General features: G+C 34.6%; 1 protein-coding gene across 2 annotated transcripts in view; it reads right to left on the bottom strand.

Moving 5' to 3' along the window:
• LOC107867993 (filament-like plant protein 3) overlaps positions 1-5008 on the bottom strand; it is a gene marked incomplete in the record, with an annotated part of 11280 nt that extends 6272 nt beyond the window's left edge. Inside the window, 4 exon segments of one of the 2 annotated variants that reach the window (XM_047411995.1) lie at positions 1-1636; positions 2230-2410; positions 3905-4071; positions 4681-5008. In XM_047411995.1, the coding sequence (XP_047267951.1) occupies positions 1-1636; positions 2230-2410; positions 3905-4071; positions 4681-4762 (2066 nt within the window). 2 annotated transcript variants of the gene reach the window in all.
• Positions 5009-23125: the final 18117 nt, after the last annotated feature.

Below are 23125 nucleotides of genomic sequence, written 5' to 3'. Positions count from 1 at the left end.
GATTTTATCACTGAATTATCAATTTCCAGTTTCTGTAACTTTGCAGCGGTTTTCTGGTGCAAGTCCTTTTCCTTGGAAAGCTCCTCTAGAAGACAATCAACTTTAGAAAGCAGTGCTTGCAGCTCCAATTCAGTCGCTTTAAGTTGTAACTGTAACCCATATTTCTTTGCATTGGTAGCTTCAAGTTCAGCATCAACTCCAGATTTCATTCCTTCCACCATTTCTAGTTGGGTTTGAATCCCTATAGACTTGACTTCAGTTTCCTCCAAGCAAAATTCTAATTTCTTAAGCTTCATATTGGTAGCTTCAACTTCTGCCTCAGCAGCTCTTTTTGCTTCCTCAGCTGTAATGAGCTGAGCTTGGAGCTCCACTACATCAATTTGCACTTTTTCTAAGCGTTCAGCTAAATCCTTGAATATAGTTCTGGCAGGCTCAACTTCTGCCTCAAATTTCCTTGTTGCTTCATATGCCATAGATAACTTTTCTTTGAGCTCCACAATTTCAGCCTCCAGTTTCTGCGAACGTTCTGTAAAGTCTTTAAGCTTGGTTATAGTAGCCTTGAATTCAGCCTCCAATTTCCTCCTGGCTTCATTTTCCATAGATAACTGAGCTCTTACCTCAATTAAACTGTTCTTTGATTCTTTTAATTGTTCTTTAAATATGTTAAGCTCAACCTGACACTCAGTTAATTCCATCTGTAGTTTCAATTTCTCCACCTCCATCTTTGTCAACTTCTCCACTTCAGCTGTCTGACTAATCGGGGGTCTAAGTTCAGTTCTTAAAATGGGTTCGTTAATGTGAGCTCCTCTGCAATTGCTGCTTTCACACACTGTGTCAGGACGTGCTGCAAGCTTCTCCATCTCAAGAAAATCATCCATCAAATTTATCTCCAGCGACGGTGCTGTAAGGTCTTTTTTATGTGGCTTTCCATGTATATATTGACTCAATTCAGAAACCAAACCGGAAGATAAGAAGCCAGAACTGTACTGGTAATTATTATTTGGCTCCAAACCACTCATGCTGCAATTATCATTTTCGACTGTGGACAGCAGTGCAACAGTATTTAATAAACTATGAGTGGAAGGTTCAACATAAGCAGAGGAAGCAGGGCTAGACTTGTGGTCATTAACGGCTGATCTTTTCAGAACAAATGCCTTTAGCATACGGCATTCTGCTTCAAGCTTAGCCACCTTCTTGACACTCTCCAGCTGTTGTTTGCTAGCTGTTTCAGCAGCATCAGTGCTTAAGTCTCTCTGAAATGTCATTAGTTTGAGCTCCTCGGATATGGAAACAAGTTCAAGCTTGAGTACTGAGTTCTGTTTCTCCACATATTCAAGCTTACACTGAAGATCTTGGATGTTACTGTCTTTGGATTTAGAACTTTGCAGTTGAGACTGGAGCCGAACACGCTTATTTTCGAGTTCAGACTTTCTAGACACCCACTCACAACTTGTCTTCTCTACAGCGACCTGGACATTCTGCTCTTGCTCTTCTCTTGCCTGTCGAAGCTGTCTCAGACACTCTTTAAGTGCTTCATCAAGATGACTGATATGCTCTTCAAGGATTGAGTTCTTTTGGTTTGCTGTCTCAGCTAGTCTCTTCTGGATCAATACATCAGCTTCAGCCTTCTCCCATCCTTATACAATAAAATTTTTGACCAGAAGAAATGTCAAAAGCAAATACCCAACTGCCAGACATTTATATACCATGTTATCATTCAGTTACATAGAACAATTAAATGCTCCATTTTAGACTTCAACTACTAAATACTCCAATTAGGATTTGACTTCATTAAGCACCTTCAGCTCAAGCTGCAAAAGAGTTTAGATCTCAACTTGCACAACCAATTCATTGATTATGAGTCCCTAAACATTGTTGACATAGAACAGCCCAAGTAAATGGAGAACTCAATAATTACAACATATGTTCGTCAAGAAACTGTTGCAGACACATTAAATAAAGATCCAACCAATGATCTATGCTTGTGCAACAAGCCTGTGACTCTTAAATCTTCATATGATAGATCATCTAAAATTTCATTCAATTACTATAATATAAATTAGGAGCAAGAGTAGTAGCATCATTGTTTTTCACGGTGTCCTTAAAGAATTAAAACTGTGGAGGAAAGACAAAAAATCATACTGGTATGTTTAATGACCCGCATTAAAGACAAGTAGTAAAGTCGCAGAAAGAGTTCTATAAGATTTACCTTCAAGGAATAAGGTTTACCTGACACAGCTTCCTCGGCTACTTTTGCATGCTGCTTTACCAAGTCTTCCTTCTCGCGGATGTTCACAAGAGCTTCTGATAATTTAGCTGATAGAGTGTTGACAGTTTCATTAAGTTCTTCATCACTGGGAGCTGTTTTAGATGTGACTTCTGGTGATTGAGTGTTGTGATTCAGAAGAACCTTTAGAAACAGATAGAGATCAATCAGCAAGCATAAATCAAGAAAAGGTGACTTCATTACACCAACATTTCAGTATCATTTACATCATTACAATGACATTATTGCTTCATGGCATTTTTCTACTGTACATCTCCGACTTACTATTTTCAGCAAAGGCAGGAGTTTGGGGGAAAAGTTACAGCAATAATGGGGTAAAGAGCATTAGAATATCATATACCTCTTGCATCTCAGATATTAGAGAAATGATGGATTAATACGTAGATGGAGGTTTCAAGTCACGTTATTTGAGCATCCAATGAATCAAACATAGAATACATGTGAATTCAGCCATGACAATTGGGATGCAATGAAACATTTCGACCACTCGTACTGAAATTGCACAAATGAGGCACCTAGTACATATCGTATGTGCTTGGAGCATTCAACGTATAGGAGAGAGGTAGCATTTCGGCAATTTTTATTACCCTGCACAATTAACTAGGCTTCCACTGGATAACAGTGCGCACACATTCAGAATTTACTGTCTGAACTTTGAATATTTAGTACCAAATTTGAATATTTGACATATCAGTACTAAGTGAGACATTTCATTTTAACAGGGGACCTAACACAAGACCTTTCATGCAGCAAACCGATCTGATATATTTGTTATAGAAGCAATAAATTCAGCACTCAAAACAGCTATTCATGAGTGCACTGAGATATCAAATACAAATGAAAACATCCTATATAATCCATATAATGGTCTTGTAAGAAAACAATTCTCTCGAAAAGCAATAAAAAGAAGGAATCTGAATTGAAATGTTACTTAATCAGTAAAATCATAGATTGAATAGAATAATTCAGTGAGCAAGTATAGGCAAAAAGATAACTATAATAGAACTAGGTAATAACTGGAAAAAGAAGATCTTATATGCCAACGATGGCAACAAGATGCATCTCAACAATGATAGCAAGGGAAGAATGTGGTCCCAACCAACCATAAGCACAACACCATGTAGTCCATTTTGAGTTATCACAACATACATCTGGTTCTCATTTAAAGAATTGGAAATAGAAAAGATTTAACAATACTTATCTTTATTCCTTCCTTTACCATTTAGGGGCTGTTTGGTTGATATGCCAGCTATCAAGAGATCACAAAGTGGCATTAAAAGGTACTTAGTACTGTACTGAAATCATAAAACAGAGATTATTTCTTTATGGACGTTCGATTCATTTAAATAATTGGATCTATAATGTACACTTTGAAATCAGATAAATTCATTAGTTCAAAACTCAAAGTCCCTTAAACCTAAATGTTTATAGCTTGTCTAAACAATCCATGAACAAGCAATTAGAATAAGGAAAGGAATGTCATTTATCATATCCCATTAACACCAATACCAAATGGGTAAAAGTGATATTTACTGGTATTTGAATTCCACACCAAAGTTGAACTGGAAAAAATTTAAACGTGATAGGAAAAGCGATATTAATTAATGAAGAAGAAACCTGATCATCAGAGAAATGGGATGAAATGGATCCAGCAGAGCTTTCAGTGTCACCACTCGGACTCTTCTCCGACGACTTCCTCCGCCACAACCAACTACGCCGGTCCATCCAAGGGAAACTCCCAATACTCAATTCAAACACTACCTCCTCATTCTTAACTAAAATTCCTATCCAAACAAAAAAAAACCCGAAATTAATAAGCAACAGTGAAGCGAAAATGGGGCTTTTTGTTAACTTATTAAAACTCACACCTCACTATCACTACCTAACACTTTGAAGTTGGAGGCATTTCAAATCTCAAAATTCCATTTTGGACTCAACAACTCATGTGATACGGATTCCCCATAACTATCATTAGTATGAAAGCCAAAGCCAAATAACAGAGGAAATTTGGGCATAAACCCCATACTAACGGAACCACACAAAAACTGAAAAAGATTGTGACCCACCACAAAAAGATACCTTCACAGACAATCCTCCACCCTACGCCCACAACCCCACCCCCCAAAAAAGGGCAGATTACAAAAAGTCGAGGCTTTCCAGAAGAAAAAACTTTTTATATACATCATCCACGAAAAAGAAACCTATACACAGAAAAATCACCATCCACATCACTCACATAGAAGATTCATGAATACAGCAAACACAGAGCCAAATAATCGTCCTAAAAACCATACAATAAACTGTCTCTTGTGAGCTCCTGCATATTCCGTATTTCAGCATTTCCCATAAAAAAATTTATTTGACTATGAATAAAAAGTATGATTAATATTTACTCATAGCAATAATATCAATTGGAAAGCTGGTTCCGGGGGTTGAGTGAAGACAAAGATAACTTTGCTTTCCTAATTTGTTCATCAAAGTAAGACAACGACTTTTTGTATTTGGTTTTCTATCAAATAATTCCTATTATATATATAGTCGTAACAAATAATAATTCATCATAGTGGTACCACGACGATGGCGAGAGGACAAACGTACAGAATCATATCATTGGCAAAAATTGCGGAATCAAAAAATGAAAATTAACAAATATAAGGGGACCAGAGGGGAAAAAAAAGGGGTTGCACCAAAGTTTGGAAACTTTGAGTGGGAATAAAAATACGAATGTCATGCGATCAAAATAAGCTTTTATCTCACTTAAAAAGTGAGTTATATCTTAAATTTTTAATAATAATTTGGCTAACAATGTTATCCTCATAAAACATCTATATCTCACCATTTTATTTGTATATAATTCACAAAAAAAGTAAGTTGTACATATAACTCACTTTTTTTTGTGAGTTATGTCAATAAAAGTTATGTAACTCACTAAAAAGGTGAGTTCTCCTTTTTGATTTATACATAACTCATAAAAAATTGAGTTATATTTATTTTTACAATTTATGTGGATTTTTATAAAACTCACGTATTTGGTGTGCATTCAATTTATATTTTTTTTAAAAAAACTCACATTTTTTTAAAACCTATTTTAATTTTATAAAATTCACTAATTATGTGATTTTATAAAGCTCACTAATTGATTTTTTAAAGTCTATTCTTATCTTATTAAGCTATTACACTTCTCTATTTTTATCATGTTAAACTCACTAATTATGTGAGTTATTCAAATATAAAATAAGTAACTCACTTTTTAAGTGAATTGTCCATTAAATATAACTCTTAAAATATGTAAGACAAGTGCATAACTTTATTAGTGATGTGAAGTATGAATATGGTGCTAAAAATATATGAGTTATGCAAAACAAATTATATACTATACAACCAGACGTGAGGATGGAGTATATGCTCATTGATTGTTATATACTATACAATTAAAAAATTTTGTTTTTTGTAAAAAAGACACATAGAGAAACTTGTTACATCTACTTTCAAAATGTATCATACAATGTTGACATGTCCATAAAACACGTCAGTCAGTCATAAAAAGTATAACCATTAGAAACAACTATTGGGTGACAAACAAAAATGGATGTAAAATTCTTTCAAAAATTTGAGGATTACAGGAAAAAGGCATCGATGCATAGTATCAAAAATTATCTTGTGACAGATAACATATTTGAAGTCGGGACATTCAACTCCCACCATAGAAAGGGTGGTAATAAACAAATTATTAATGAGACGCAAAGAACATGTACGTGCGGTAAATGGCAATCAAATCACTTTCTAATGGTTTTACTTTTTATAACTGACTGACATTTTGATGGATATATCAACTTTGTACGATATATTTTGAAAGTAGATGTAACAAGTTTCTCTATGTGTTCTTTTTAGAAAAAAAAAAAGAATTTTAGTTGTATAGTATAAAACACTTAATGAGCATATATTTTGCATCCGTATGTCTAGTTGTATAGTATATAATTTGTTTTGCATAACTCATATATTTTTAGCACCATATTCATATTTCACATCACTAATAAAGTTATGCACTTATCTCACATATTTAAGAGCTATATTCAATGGATAACTCACTTAAAAAGTGAGTTACTTATTTTATATTTGAATAACTCACATAATTAGTGAGTTTTATATGATAAAAATAGAGGCATATGATAATTTTATAAGAGAAAAATAGATTTAAAAAAAATCAATTTGTGAGCTTTATAAAATCAAAATAGATTTTTTTAAAAAAAAAATGTGAGCCTTTTTAAAAAATATATAAATTGAAAAAGATAAATTGAATGCTGACATAATATGTGAGTTTTATAAAAATTCACAAATATAACTCACTTTTTTGTGAGTTAGGTCTAAATTAAAAAGGATAACTCACTTTTTTAGTGAGTTATACAACTATCATTGACATAACTCACAAAAATTTGTTATATGTATAACTCAATTTTTTGTGAGTTATGTACAAATAAAATGGATAACTCATTAAATAAATGACTTACACACTTTTTATAAGGATATCGCCATCTACCAAACTACCATTAAAAAAAGTTATAACTCATTTTTTAAGTGAGTTAAGCCTATTTTGGTCACACATTATATACATGACATATTTTGGTACTTTTTTTAGTTTGACAACCTATTTTTGTTCCAGAATCGAAAACTTTAAACATAAAAAACGGGTGGACCAAAGTTATTCAAAAATTATACTTCATTTGTTTAAAAAAGAATGACATATTTTGATTTAACACAAAATTTTAAAAAATAAATACTTATAAAACTTATGGTCTAAAATTAAAGTTATCACAAATGTACCAAAATATCATTTAATCTTGTGATCTTAAACATGTCACGTGAAAAACTGAAAATAAAGTATTGTCAAAAAAAAGTCATTGTTCTTAAATAGACTAAAAAAAAAAGTAAGTCATTTTTAAAAAAACGAATGGGGTACATTAAAGTATAGTTACTATGTACTATTTTCTAAATTACTTCATTTTCAACTAATCTAAAAGATCCTTGTATTACCAACCAATGTTTTTAAAGGAGTTTTTGGGGAAAGTCTTGGGGTGGGGCTGATATGACCCGAACTAAGGCCTAGTCGTATCGAGCATCTCAAGTTCGATCTGGACCAAAGACCGCTCCCAACACCCAACCATAACCGCCTTGCACCCTACGTCGAATGAATTCTGAACATATAACAAGATAAAACAAAATCAATTGAATGACATTTAAAGAAGTTCATAACCATAATCAACCAAATATCCGACCGATGTCAATCTGAATACCAATACCAATGCCAAGATTGACACCAATACCGACATCGTCCATGCTCAAAGTAGTCACACAAAGCCTCTAACTAAAATTCAAGAATATTTGGTCGGGACATGCCCCCGACCATAGCCAAAACTAAAGTCTAAGAAATAAACAAAAGAATGAAAATAAGTCCATAGCATGAAATGGAGAATCCTGGAGTATAAAAGCTTACCACTTCAGTCTGACACAAAGATGACCCTGAATCCAAATCACCGAGAAGGAGGAGTAGTATGGTCGGTTCCTGCATTGCGTGGGGATACAACATCAGAAGATGATTAGCGGGTGATCACAAATATGTACTCAGATAAGGATGAAATAATGTTATTATTTAAAATCAAAGTAAATAACCATGTGTAATAACATACATATATATGCACCATGCCGGGAAGGGGAACTGGATTTAGCATGCATTTAAAACCTTTAACCTGGATTGTGTAACTCTGCCGTCCTAATTCCACCCATGGGCTATATAGGTTCAGCTCTTCCTACTGAAAGGGCTCGGTGCGTGTTAGCCACAAGAACCAGAGAATAAACTTGAGATGACTAGTACATTTCCCAAAATATAAGTGTGACATCATGCACACGGTCATAAAGACCAATCCTCACATCGATAGACGTGAGTTTTCAGTTTTGGTCCCTCTGGGACCTCCACCTTCCAAGGCTTTGCTAACACATCCCTTTTTAAGCCCATACTAAAATTATTTACACATAATCAACCATTTACCAATGAGTTTTATTTATTAAGCATTAATCATTGGTATCATCATACCAATATTAGAGCTTGTAAGTCTATCCAATTATGTCATACCAAAGCCATTAAACTAATTTGACTCCCAAGTTTTCAATTAAATCAAAACCATGGCCACCAAGGCCTTTACCTGTCATTTAAATCAACCAAATCAATTTATATTCCATTACCTTTCTATACAGTGCAAAGGTTTCAATAATAGTCAAACTATGTGACAAAAGCATTTTCTTTGGCATTTTAACAAACATGTTAAGGGCATATAATTTTCAAAATCAAAACCAAGTATCAATTAACCATTTCCATGCAATCACATGGTCAAAACCATAAATATAACATGAAAACCTTAAGTAAAACATGGTAAAGCATCATGAAACCATAAATAACCAAAACCCCAATATATATTTCAAATCCAATCAATACTACAATATTACCATGCAAACCATCCATTAAAATATGATTTTAGTTTAACTAACAATAAGGTTAGAGTAACATGCCTTAGACACCAAGAAAGATGGAGATAATCAGCCTTTAGAGCCTTAATTGATTGCCTTATAGAAACCCAAGCCTTTTCTTGAACTAAGATGTTGAAATGTTTTTAGAAAATGTTTAAGAAGTATTTCAATCTTCTAAAGTATAGAATGGAAGCCAAATAAGTATTATAAGATGTTGGGTCTTAAGGGCTTAGTGTGGGAAATGCCTAAAATACCCTCAACTTAAAAGCTGTAAAAAGAACGCAGGTGGATACGGTTGGAACCCTCAACTCATAACCATATCATACGAGTAGTACCCTCAAATCATCACTTAATCAGAAAGTTGGATACCATATTTTTTCCAACATACAACTCCCTTGCCCAACTCGTATTATCACCATACGACTAGTATCCTTCAAGTCGTACCCTAATCAGAACATCTCGGCTAGATACTGGACAACATATGATTGGACACTACACTTCTCGTAGCATAAACATAGGACTCATATGGAGTCTTCTCATATCTAAGTCAGAACTTGGCCAATATCACTCTGACCAACATGCGACTAGGGTCCTAGACCCGTACCCACACTATACGAGTCAAGGTTTGAGTCGTATGATGATCAGAAGGTTCAAGACATGAATTTTCAAGGGCCAAAACTAGGGTGTTTCAGGGGCGTAGTGAAAAAGCTGAGGCCAAATAAAAAACGTAAATCCATAAGAAATAAGTTCTAAAATTTAGGGCGCAACCCCTGGAAGTAAAAACGTAAGTTTCAAGCATAAAAACGTAAGTTCAATTGTTAAATTTGATTTTTATTATTTTGAAAGTATTTTTTGCTATAAGCATATTTTTATTATCGATGTAATGATATTTATACCTTATGTTATCATATTGTGGTGATTTTTTTCTAAAATATGTAAATAAAGAAAGAAAGTTTCATAGAAAATGATACAAACATAATTTTTTTTTTTTGATAATTATGCTTGAAAATTGCAAAATAGAGTTTCTTCAAGTTATTAGTTTCAAAAAGAAACTGATAGGACAGAGAGTCCATAACACTGTGCTCCTGAAGTAACTTTATTCATTTTTTGTCAACGACCTTACATTTTTTATCATTTTCCTTTTTTGAAATATATAAACAATAATAGGTGCAATATTAGTTTGATAGTAGGAACGAATTGTAGATGTGGAGATGAATGTTGATTTTGATTTTAGAGATTATCTCGGCAATACTATTTTTTTGTGTTGTTACCTTTCTCAAATAATAATTGTAATATTTTTTATATTATTGGTGATTTATTTGAATTATTTGTGGAATCATTCAAAATTTTTCTTTTATTTATATTTTTTGTAAGAAAATTATTAAAATGAAAATATATGAGTATATGCCTCTAGATCCAACTTGCGCCCACGTCTTGGGGCTTACGCCTCACCCTGTGCTACATAAAATGTCCTGCCTCATGCCCCCACTTTTTAAAATATTGTTACCAATTGCCATAGGTAAGTTGGACAAATGCCCACTTTCAAGACTTTATCTAACATTTTCACACGTCTTAAAAAGTGAAGCATACATATAGACATCGTTTATGATGTCATTTGACTTTCAAAACCAATCAAAACTAGGAAACAAGTCTTCAATATAACACTTTGGTCCCCTCATCCAACAAAAATCTCAGTTTCTTTCTTCTTAAAATATCTCTAAGAAGCCACAAAAAAGCTCCCATTCCCAACCTACTTTCTTTGATTTCGATGACTTTTTCCTCCTCATAGCAGAAATCACCATTATCTTGCTCATTTATTCCATTATTACCCCATTATCTTTCAAATATTTTCAAAAAAAAAAATTTCTACCATTGTTATAAGCTTGAGAAGCTTTCAAATTCACTTCATAACTCGTTACCAGATAGATTCCAGTAGTTTAGTTGCTCTACAAATTACTTTTTCCATTCCAGTAGCTAGGATGACATCATTAAGAATCTGATTTCGTTCATTCATATTTTTGTACGAGTTTCTTATCAGACATTAACCCATTATAGACTAAGACCTTAATCTAGATCGACTAGTGTAATCTATAATGGCACCAGTAAAATTTGTTATTGTTGGTGGTAATTATATGTGTAAATGCTAAAATTCTAATAGCGAGATTGGTTTGAGTATTTAATATTTGTTAAGACTTGTGGCCTTTAGTTTGGGAATTTTGACTCTCTTGAATGACGACTTAAAAGTTTTGATAGCTTTTGGAATAAATATTTCTCATCAACGGGATCAATTTGGATAGTTGAGATCAAGAAGTTTAGCTTTGGTTTGAATATTAAAACTATGGATTGCATAACTTGATTGTAACCTATTTCCATTTTTTTATTTAAGAATTCACTTATAGATTAAAAAAGCCTACCCATTACCTAGCGGCTCAGTTTTCTTCAATTTAGAAGGATTATGCTTGATAGATGCTCGGAAGATAGTCCATTCACTTATGGCATGGCTTTTACTATTTTTGCCCTTAACTCCTAGTTTTTATCAGGTATCCCATAGAAAAAGTGCATTCTCTATGGACTTAGCATGGTTTCACCCATAGTTAGTGGGGCATTCAGGAACAGATCTTTTAGTTTTGAGAGTTTGTACTTCAAACCCATAATGGTTGATTTTGAGGGTCATCCGAACTAATTAGCAGCTCTAATAAAGATCAAAGACATTGATCATCACCATTTGAGTATTCAGGTAGCACCCCATGGGTTTATTCTTATGCTTGCCATTATGGATGCTAGTGGATCAACTTTAATCTTTTGAGATTAATGGGAGGTAATTGTGTGGATAGGACTCAAATAATATTCTGTACAGATCAGAGTAGATAGCAGGTTTGGAAAAGAAAGAGACTTGGAATTTAGAGTTGACTATATAGTTCTTGCCTTGGGTGATCTTCAGTTTGGTTAAGTTTTCACTGGTTGTTCTTGTATCCATGTGATATCAATGTATTATGTTTGGGCTTACGTGTATCAGTCGTTCTCAATTCAGTTGGAGACCAGTTGATTGATAAGGTTGAGTTTTAGTTATTTAGGAAATAAAGTAAGAAAGTTGGTGAAAGAAGGATATCCTTGGTGAAATCCAATAAAAGTGTTGGTTTACCTTAGGGGTTATTTGGGGAGCCTTTCTCAAAGAATGCGGTCCCAGTACCTCACCCTTTTGAGGATAAAAGTCATTTTAGTAGTGGATATAAGGCATAACCCTTTAGGTTATTTTCTCAACTTTCATGCATTTTTGATGTTTTGAACTTTTCCATAACGGCCACATGTTACTTATGACTTGTTGAAACTATTAATTTGATTATTGAATAGTTTTTTGGATTTTAGGCTCATCTTTCTATTTTGGAGATTTTGTTGTTAGGATATAAATCTTGTATCAAAACTTCTAGTATAAAAATCTCGAATGAGAATTTTGACAGTGCCATTAGTTTCAGAACATTGATTTTAGGCTAAGGGAACCCTTGGTTTAGGTCTCAAACTTTTGGATTCGTTTTGGGTTATTGGATGGATTTTGGTTAAAATAATCCTTTAAGTATGGGACCTAAATTTGATCAAAATGACCTCGGATGGAAATTTTGATTGAGCTTCTGAGTCCAGAATGTCAACTTTAGTGTGGTAGCATAGTTAGTTCGGGTCCTAAGCTTATATATTTTATTTTGAGTAGTTGGACGAAAATTAGTTAAAATTGCCTAAAAGGGGTACCGTAGGTTAGTTTGTTGTAAACAATATTTTTCATAAATTTTATGACTTCATTGGATCCAGAAAGTGTTTTATGATCAAGTTTCACTATTGGTTCATGCTCGTAGGGTTCCAGATGAGTTTCGAGGGTCAAAAATAAGTTTTATAAGTTGTTGGTACTGGTGTGGCCGCTTTTGTGGCCGTTGACTCTTTGATCAAACAACTAAGGAAACTATTAACTGCTTTATCAGTACTTTGACCTTTTGACCAAGTCTCTTTAGTAGAAAAAGTGTTACTTTAGTGGCCATCGCTGAGTATAAGACTCAAACTGAATCCATTTTGTATTTTTGACATTTTAGGAGCTAGGAAACTCTGATTTTGACGGTTCTCAATGCATTTATCTCGTATAATCATTGTATATGTGATTACATAGTTCTAATTTTCCATGAATATCCATTTTGTTTTTCATGATTTCTATCCAAGGTTGAGAATGAAAACTCTATATTTCTATTTTCAAAGCCCTATTTCAGTTCTAATTTTCCATGAATATCCATTTCGTTTTTCATGATTTCTATCCAAGGTTGAGAATGAAAACTCTATATCTCTATTTTCAAAGCCCTATTTCACCATTGTTAGAGCTTGGGGCGTGGGAAACTATGGAAGATCATCCATTGAGGATAAGATAAGATAATTCAACACATCTTGATCATTTTTCATTATTTTTTCCTATCAAATTCTGCTCTTTTACTTGTAAATTTCTAGAGATCAGTTTTTCAATTTCTCAACTTTGTGGGCTGATTTGGGCCTCGATTCGAACTTCTTTTATGCTAAAATTTTTTTAGCATGGATTACTTGTCCTTTGAGAGACCTCATGAAGAATTCAATTTTGGGATCCCGTTTATGGGCCCCATGATCCCATTTTGACTCGATTTTGGGACCAGAGTTTTATAATGTAATATGATTGTCATTTTAATCAAATAACATGTAGAGTATTATTTTGATAGCGCGGCAACATTTTGGGATCGGGGAACAAGGAAGAGCGATTCATGGGTAATTCAAGATTGTGGTTCGACATCTAGGTAGGCTTCAATCTACTTTTCTCTATGAGATTGTGTATTGTATAGATTGCATGCTAGGAAAAGATTATAGGATGTGATTATGACTAGTATATCATGATTTAACCTATTTAAGAAATTTGGGATAGAAATGTGACCTGAACTACAATATAGAATACATATTATAGACGTAGACTCCAATTATCCTTAATTTTAGGCATGTTAACCATTGATTGATGTTAAAGATCCTTTAGTATAAGTCACACTATTGACTTCGCAATTTGGATCTTAATTTTCTAGATTATGGTGATAATAGTATGATAGTGTCATGATCCGATTTTCTGAGTCATGATGGCACTTACTTTACCTATAGTAGGTAAGCCAAACCGTAGCTTGAAACTACAAGTATGGGCTAGTTTGTGGAAAAATGGCATAAATGTCAAAATTATGCAAGTAAATAGAATACAAGCCATGAAACATAAGGATAATAATATAACTGAAGAGGAATAATGAAAAGGGTAATAGCATCTCACTACTTAGTAAGGTCGGTACAAAAGCCTCTAATCAAAAGATTATGAGTACTATCAAAGTCAGATACACAACAATCTAGGAATAGACAGACTATCTAAAAATAAAAGATGGAGAAAAGGTCAACTACGGCTTCGAGAGCTCACCCTATCTCCGAAATCTGAACATGACAAACACAATATCAACGGCGGTAGCTAGTACTTGGATCTGCACAAAAAAGGTACAAAAGTGAAGTATAAGTACCAAAGCCATGGGTAGTTAGTATACATCATCGACCGACTGAGCTAAATCATAATATGATACAATAAATGTAAGACACGCAAACTAAGTCAAGGGAAAGGGAAAAACTGGAATAAAGCACCAAATACAGAAAGTAAACAACTATAATAATAATAGTAAAGAAAATGCAACTATCTCTACATTGTTGGGCTTTCATAAGCGCAGAAGGCACAAAAAAAACCCAACATGATCCCCCATAAGCTCGGTGGATGTAATCAAGAAGAAGTAATAACAGTAATTACACCAACTATCCATATCTCGAAAACATAGCCGTGGATCTTTCCATACTATAAACACCAAACTCTAACCCGTTCTACAACCACCATAAGTAACTCTGAATACTGGACTTGGGCCTAAAATAATGTCTCATAAGCCAAACATAAACTGAAACTAATATCATGATACCGAATTTGAACCATATGTAATATCATTAATGATGTCAAAATCGAAGTGTCTTAATATCATAATTCATCGGACTTGAACCAATCTTATCATCTCCTAAGAACGAATCCAGAATAGACCATCATATATGCTATTGGGTGTATTTGTGCACTCTAGTATGGTTATCCTAGCTTAATAAGCCTTGCTATGAGGACAATTCATATGGTTTACGTGTTAATAATGATATAAATGTGCATATAAGTGTTCAAGTATGTGCTTACAATGTTTAAAGATGTTTTCTCATGAGTTTGGGTTCAAATTGAGCATTTAAAATCTAGACGAGAAAACTAGTGTTCTAGCTTGAGTTACTAATTCATTGTCTTGAATGTTGTGTTGTTTTGGGCTTTAAATCAGGGTGCATAATATTATAGGTTGCTTGCTGAGTTGATTATGATGATACATGAAGGATTTACAAGCCTCAAATCAAGTGGAAACATCATACAAAGGTAATAGAATAGACCAACAGAAGCATAAGGCACAACATGATGAGAGAAGGACGCTTGGGAGTTCACTGCTATTAAAGGTGTTTCACGGTGCTAATAGATATGGGTGTATGGTGATTTTCAGAAAAGAAACAATCAACAATTATCAATTTCTAGTAGCTTAACACGATTATGGTGCGTCGCGGGCTTATAGCAAAGATCACTCTAGCGCATCGTGATGAAGTTCAAAAATAGGAAATCTGTGCCTATCTATAAAAGGATAACATAAAATCCTATTCCTAGATGGCTTAAGATTATTCTACTATAAATAAAATGTATTAAAACCGTTTTGGTCATCCTTGGTCAACAAGAGAAGAGGATGCTACAACTTTATTTTTAGGTTTTTTCATTCTTTAATTTAGTTTCTTTATGGTTTTGGTATTTCATAAAATTATTTGGATGATGATTATGGCTATGAGTGGATAAAAACCCCCTTTACGGGGTGAAATTCAAGAACATGACTACTCTTATTTTGAATTAATTTTGTTTGGATTGCTTATTATTATTGGTTATTTGTTTATTCTTGTTTTAACTATTTTGAGGATTACTCTCCCTTAGAAAACATATATTGTCAACCTTGTGATCTTAGGAAAGGGAATAGGAAGATAGAATTTGGGAATAAATAAAGTAAGATTCTTCTTATTTTATGAAATAAAGAATTCGAATTAGCATCTAGGACAGAGATGTACCTAGAAGCCTTACATGATTCACACGTAGGATGATAGATTTAAGCACTTAATTGGATTATTATATCTCCACTCAATGATGTAGTTGTAATGTTCTAGTTAGGTAAAACGGTTAGAGGTTGGGAGACCATGATCATGCAATTAACACTACGAATCAACAACTAAGATAAACAAGTTAATGAATGAAGTTCAAAACATAGTAAGATTGTTCGAAGTGCTTTAACCCTGGGTTTTCTCCTATTGATTGTCTCAAGTCTTTTCTTTAGGCATTGTTTACTTTACTTTCATTTATAAATATTCAAAACTCTCTTATGATTACTCTTGCACTAAATTAATCTAAACTATGAACTGAAATCGAATAGTTGTTAGAACAAGTCCCTATGGGATTAATATTTGGCTTTCTTGAAGGCCACTATATTACTTGGTAGACCACGTACACTTGCGTATGTGCTTGGATGCTGTCAAGTTTTTGGGGCCATTGTCGGGGACTTATAATTTGGAAACTATTTTATTTTGAGTTTTACTTTTAGATTTCTTTGGTGTTTTTACACTTGGTATTGTTTTGTATTTGCAGGAAACAGGTTTACATGTTAGTAAGTTCGCAAGGGATCTAGAATTAGTTGAACTAAGCCTGAACCCAAGAAACTCTTCCATCAACAAAGGAGAGAATCAATCCTTCTTCCCTCAAATTCCGCAAATCTAAGAACACCAAGAGAACCATGCTCAAATGGCTTAGGAATAAACAACCCACAGGACAGTTAGAGAAGTGGCAATCTCACTTTCGATAAATTTGACCTCACCTTTTCAGAAACTAGCTGCTGGAGGGAGTTTCGAGCTAAAGAATAATATGGTGAAGCTGTTAATTAGCAGTGGACAATTTACATGGCTTGCACATAAAGATCCACAGGTCCACTTGTAGAATTTCATTGAGCTTGCTGACACATTCATTCCAGCAGATGTGAATGTTAATTATGGGATGATAACACTCTTCCTTTATTCACTTATTAGGGAAACTAAAAAGTGGTTGAATTCTGAGCCAACTAATTTAATCACATCATGGGATGGCTTAGTCCAAAAGTTCTTCATCAGATTCTTTCCATCTCGTAGGACTGTAAAACTTTGTAGTGAGATTGTAAGCTTCAAACAAAGGCAAGACGAGAACCTTTATCATGCTTGGAAGTGGTTCAAATATCTTCTCAGGGACTGTCCATATCATCAATATCTAATGAGGTACTTGGTTATACTTTTGTAGTCAACTCCGGTGCTTGACTACATCATAAGCTGTACACCTTATTGAACTACATAGCACAAGGGAATCATAAGTGGCATTCAGACTTGAGGAACATAATAAAAAGAATTGTAGGTGTATTGGAGGTGGACCAATTTACCGCTTTATCATCTCAGGTTTCTGCATTACAAAATTTGATACATACCTAATTCAGCATCCTGAAAGTGAGAGATGCACAACTTACAGCATCTATTAATATAGTTCAGTAGACCAGTAGTTGGTGTGAAGTTTATGGCAATAGTGTTCATTCTGCGACCATTTGTGCTGTAAATCTAGAGTCGGTGATGTATGTGGGAAATGCTTAGAGGCTTAATTATGGGAATGCTAACAACATGAAATGGCAAACTCATCCACTAAATTAGCCTTGGAACGCCCAATAATAGCAAATTCAGAAGCCACAGTCATAAGGAAATCAGTCAACTTACAACTTGGAAGAGATAATGAAACAAATTCTAACTAATTAAACACAATTGACTGCAAATGTAAAGAACTAGCAAGCAACTACAAGAAGCTTAGAGTTGCAGTTGGGATAATTACATCAAACACTAAATACCAAACCTCAAGGTGGTTTGCCAGGAGACACAAAAAACCCTGAACAAATTATGGTAATCACTTTGAGGAGTGGTAAAGAACTTTATGGAGAACCTCCAAAGGCAACTAAAGAGGTAGATGCTGATTCTAATCCTAAACAGGTGAATGACAAAGTTGTTGAAAAGTTGAGGAAGTCTGAGTACTCGAAGGAAAAAGTTGCGGAAGAAGTGAAAAAAATCCCACAACTACCTTTCCCACAGAAGTATATGAAGGCAAAAAAGGATGCGTGCTTCAAGAAGTTCTTTGACACATTCAGAGAACTACCTATTAACCTTCCTCTTTTTTATATTTAGCAAGGAATTCCTAAGTGGGCTAAGTACTTAAGAGATGTGGTGGCTAATAAAGTTAAGTTGCAAGATGTGAAGGCGGTAGCACTCACTAAGGAGTGTAGTTTTGTGGTAACTCAAAATATGTCGAAAAAGCTTAAGGATCTTGTGAATTTTACGCTCCATATTTAGATTGGAAACAACGAGGTGGTTTAGGCACTTATCTATTTAGGGGCAAGTATCAACTTGATGCCCCTATCTTTTTTCAATACATTGGGTTTGGGGAAGCTTAGACCGAGCTCTGTACTACTGCAGTTAGGAAATGGGACTATATCCTATCCTGAAGGAGTGATAGAGGATGTTCTCATAAAGGTTGGTAAATTTATTATTCCTAATGACTTTATTATTCTAGATTTTTAGGTAGACGAACAGGTACCAATCATCTTAGGACGTTTATTTTTAGTGACGGGAGGAGATTAAATTGACGTGAGAGAGGGTACCCTTACAATAAGGTTGGAGGATGAAGAGACAGTTTTTAAAGTTTACAAACCACTTAACACAGTATCCCAATATAAAAACTTGTGTATGATTACTATGATTGAAGGGAATAAGTGTGGGGTGGTGGAGTCTATTCCACAAAAGACCTCTTCAAACACCTTCATTGAGCACCCTAAGCCATAACTGTTGAAGCCTGACATGATGTAGATTAATGAGCCTGAAAAGGCTAAAGTTGAATGTTGACCTTGAGAGTTCACACTTAAGAGGTTAGAAACGGATAAGAAGATGGCCTCCAAGTGTGAGGAAAAGAATAAAGAAACTTGGTTAAGTTGAGTTGGGTCATGCCGTAACATTAAATCAGGAACTACTTGGGAGGCAACCTAAGTAATATATTTTTTATTTTTTTTAGTATTTGAGTTGTTACTGCACGTAGTTTTTATTTTTGTTAAGTCACAGGTTGATGGGTAGTCTGAGTACCGAAAAACCTGAGCTAAGGAGCATGACAAAAACTAAGTGTGGGTTCCCCAGACCTTCTTGATGATAAAGATGCTACTAGCTAGGCCTAGAGGCCTCAGAGAGTATTTCTATCTCTACTTTTAAGTATACTTTAGGGACAAAGTAGATTTTTAAGTGTGGGATGGGGAAATTCCCATTTTTAGGGTAAATTTAAATTTTTTTGTGTTAGGAATAAGTAGGATGTTCTTGTTGGTGCTATATTTGACTACATGATGAAAGTGTTTGGTAAGCATGTTGATTGTGTGAACTACTACTTATTAGACTCCTAGGCTCATGTTTATGACTCTTGCACTTAGTGGTTTAGATTGAATTCATGAGATTGTATGGTTGAGCATCTATGATGATCCTACTTGAAGTTGAGCATGTGCCATGTGCATGTAAGGTATTTTATATTCTTTATTGTATGTGATGTCTATAACTTGCCTGGTGCATGTACAAAATGAAATAAAGAGTGTGGGTGTAGGAGATAATATAGATATTTCTTTGATAGCCCTGTTTTATACCTTCCTTTTGGCCTACCTTTGTGCATAATCCTAGTAAGCCCCATTGAGCCTCTAGCTTTTTCTTTGGTATCATCATGTGTAGATTAGTGCCTTTTTTGATTGAGTTGAACTTGATCCAAAAACTCCTACGCGCTTAGTGTAAAATTAGTGAGTTAAGGAGTGTGAAATTGAAGAAGAAAAAGTTGAAATTGAAGCCCCTAAAGTATTAGCTGTGTTCAAAAGAATTGTTAAGAGTTGTGGTGGGGAGTTGAGTAATTGAAAGAATAAAAAATTTATTCAAATTGAATAAGTTATGCATAGAATCCTCCCACCATAGTGTATGTAGAAGAGCTTAATGAGATGGGGTAAAAACAAAAGAATAGGGTAGACAAAAATGGTGTGATGTGGTTGTTAGAGTTGAATTAAATGTGTAAAGTAACCTATTAAAGCTCTTAGGGAAGATAGTAACTAAAGAGTATATTAAACTCAAAAACCCATACAAACATGTAAAATAACACCAATTTCTTATATTGAACCTAAGAGGAACTCGGTTCACTCAAGAACTCGCGTTTGTAGCCAATACACAACAAAGTGGAACCTTTACTTATGAAGTCAAGTTTCAGGTTGCCTCAAGTAGGGAGAGGACTTTGGTGTTTCAAAGTGTTTCAAGAACTTACAACAATAATCAACTGAGTAAAAATTAGACTAAAGGGCCTATTTATAATCTATTACAAATAAAGTGTCAAAAATTCCCTTAATGAGGGTGGGACGGCCATGGATGTATTTTTTTAGCATGTGAAATCCCTCAAACACCCCTTAGTGAGGAAAGGGAACCTTTCACTAAGTCCTACACTCCAAGACCGTGGTCCTTCAAGCTTCACAACTTCCGCAAGCCAAGCCACCTTCCACATATGGTTTTGCCTCATGGAATGTCCAAAATGGTCTCTCCATGCATGCTTTCTTCTCCTCAATATGACCATAATTGGGTTCTTCATTAGTTGGACTCACCATGATGTCATCGAAGGATATGATAGCCATTTCGCTTGTATCAGTTTTGATCCTTCATATAATTATTTGGATTATGATTATGGCTATGAGTGGCTAAAAGCTCTCTTTTCGGGGTTAAAGCCAAGAACATGACTACTCTCATTTTGAATTAATTTCATTTGGATTGCTTATCAATATTGGTTGTTTGTTTATTCTTGTTTTAACTACTTTGAGGATTGACCACCCTTAGAATACATATATTGTCAACCTTGTGATCTCGGGAGAGGGAATAGAAAGATAAAATATGGGGATAAACAAAGTAGGGTTCTTATTCTTTTATGAAATAAGGAATTCGAATTGGCCTCTAGGACAGGGATGTACCTAGAAGACTTACTCAATCCACACGTAGGATGATAGCTTTAAGCACTTAATTGGATTATTACATCCCCTCTCAACGATGTAGTTGTAATGTTCAAGTTAGGTAGTTAGAGTTTGGGATTCCATGATCATGAAATTAACTCTACAAATCAACAACCAAGGTAAGAAAGTTAACGAATGAAGTTCAAATGTAGTAAGATTGTTTGAAGTGCTTTAACCCTGGGTTTTCTCCTATTGATTATCTCAAGTCTTTACTTTCCGCATGCCTTACTTTTATTTAGTTTACAAATATTCAAAACTCTCTTTCTGTTACTCTTACACTAAATTAATTTTAACTGTGAACTGAAATCGACTAGTCGTTAGAATAAGTCCCTATGGGATCAATATTCGGGTTTCTTGAAGGCCTTTATATTACTCCGTAGACCACGTACACTTACGTGTGCGCTTGGGCTCTGTCAATATGACTAAGGCCTCCTAGACCTCAAGCATAAAATTAAAATAATCTGTAAAGGCCTATTGAGCCTATAAGGAGCTAATAGTAATCTTGGCCTATGGTGGACTGGAGGGCCCCCACTTCTAACCTCAAAAGATCATTCTTAGGCAAATTATACCCCAAACTATGCTAAGGTATCAAAACTCACTATGAGGTACTAATCAAGCCTCATGTTCCCCAAGATTGTTATTCTACCTAAGGAATGAGAAATTAATCAAATCTACCTAATTCTGGTCCCTTAATTGGCTAAATATTCCAATCACACTACATATACCTGCAAGTCCTACTTTTCAACCCAAACTACCACAATATCATATCAATACTATAATTAATACCAATCTAGGAGAAAGTAAACCTAGCTTATCTGGACACCAAAGAAAGTCTGACAAAGTTTGCTAAATTGGCGACTTACCTTTACGAGAAGCTTCCACATGATGCCACACTATCAAAATAGTAATCTATGTATTAAAACGAGAACAATGATACCCATATTTCGCTTTTATGCTTCAGGTCAAAAATCAAGTCAAAGTCCTACGTAGGGCCCACTGGGGAATCACATTATCGAAATCGTCAACACGTCCCCTTAATCCCTAGGATCATTTATTCTTAAGAATAGGTAAATTCTGAGCTCAAACGATACCAAAATTAACTCAACAATAATATAGGGATCTATGACTAAATTGGAGAATTAATCCAAAAATTAGACAGACATTTATGAGGATTGAACGGGGAAATGATTATTCCGAGATCACAAATGCCCCATGATTACCCAAAGATTAGTCTCCCAATATCACACTCTCTAGGGATTTTGGCTCGTGAGACTTGTTAGAATTGGGGGAAAAATTTGGTAGGAGTTGAAATAAATGTACCCAGGTGTCGCTAAAGCGGTCACTACTAAAGTGGTCCATGGATAGCTAAAGCAATCCCCGCCTGGTCGTGTAACTTAAGCGATGGCCGCCTTACTTGTAAGGTTCTTGCTAAAATGACTTGTCTTGGACTACCCACGTTCGCTGAAACGACAACTTGGCTACTAAAGTGGCCTCCACTAAAGCGACCAAATGTTTGCTTTAGCAGATGCATCAGTTGAAACTTGGAATTTTGTAAGTTTCCACCTACCTCTCAGGATTAATTCAAAATCCCATGAATGAAAACTATGCTACTCTATCAAATTCAATATTCCAGATTCAATGGCACCATCTCAATTTCCATTTGGGATCATTTGGATGAAATATGGGCCCCATACCCAAGGTTCACTTTTACCAAATTCCGACCAATAGCCCAAAATGAGTCTGTAGGCCTTGGGACCCAAAACAGAGGCCCCCTAGCTTAAAATCGACATTTTAGAGAAGATGGAACTATCAAAATTTGTATATGAGGTTGTTAAAATAAATTTTATTCTTGATTTCCAATCCTCACCATTAAAGACTTCAAAATAGGGAATTGGCTCTAAAAATAAATAAACTACCTAGTTACTGAACTGTTAGCTTCAACAAGTCACAAATGACTCGGGGCAGCTGTAGGAAAGCTCTAAATAACAAACATGTATAGAAATGCAGAAAATGATCTGAAGGGTCATTATAATATCCACTACTAAAAGAACTTTCATTCACAAAAGTGAAGGATTAGGATGTA

Source organism: Capsicum annuum, chromosome 4, assembly GCF_002878395.1.
Source record: "Capsicum annuum cultivar UCD-10X-F1 chromosome 4, UCD10Xv1.1, whole genome shotgun sequence".
Taxonomy (NCBI): domain Eukaryota; kingdom Viridiplantae; phylum Streptophyta; class Magnoliopsida; order Solanales; family Solanaceae; genus Capsicum; species Capsicum annuum.
This window is presented reverse-complemented; position numbering and strand designations above follow the sequence as displayed.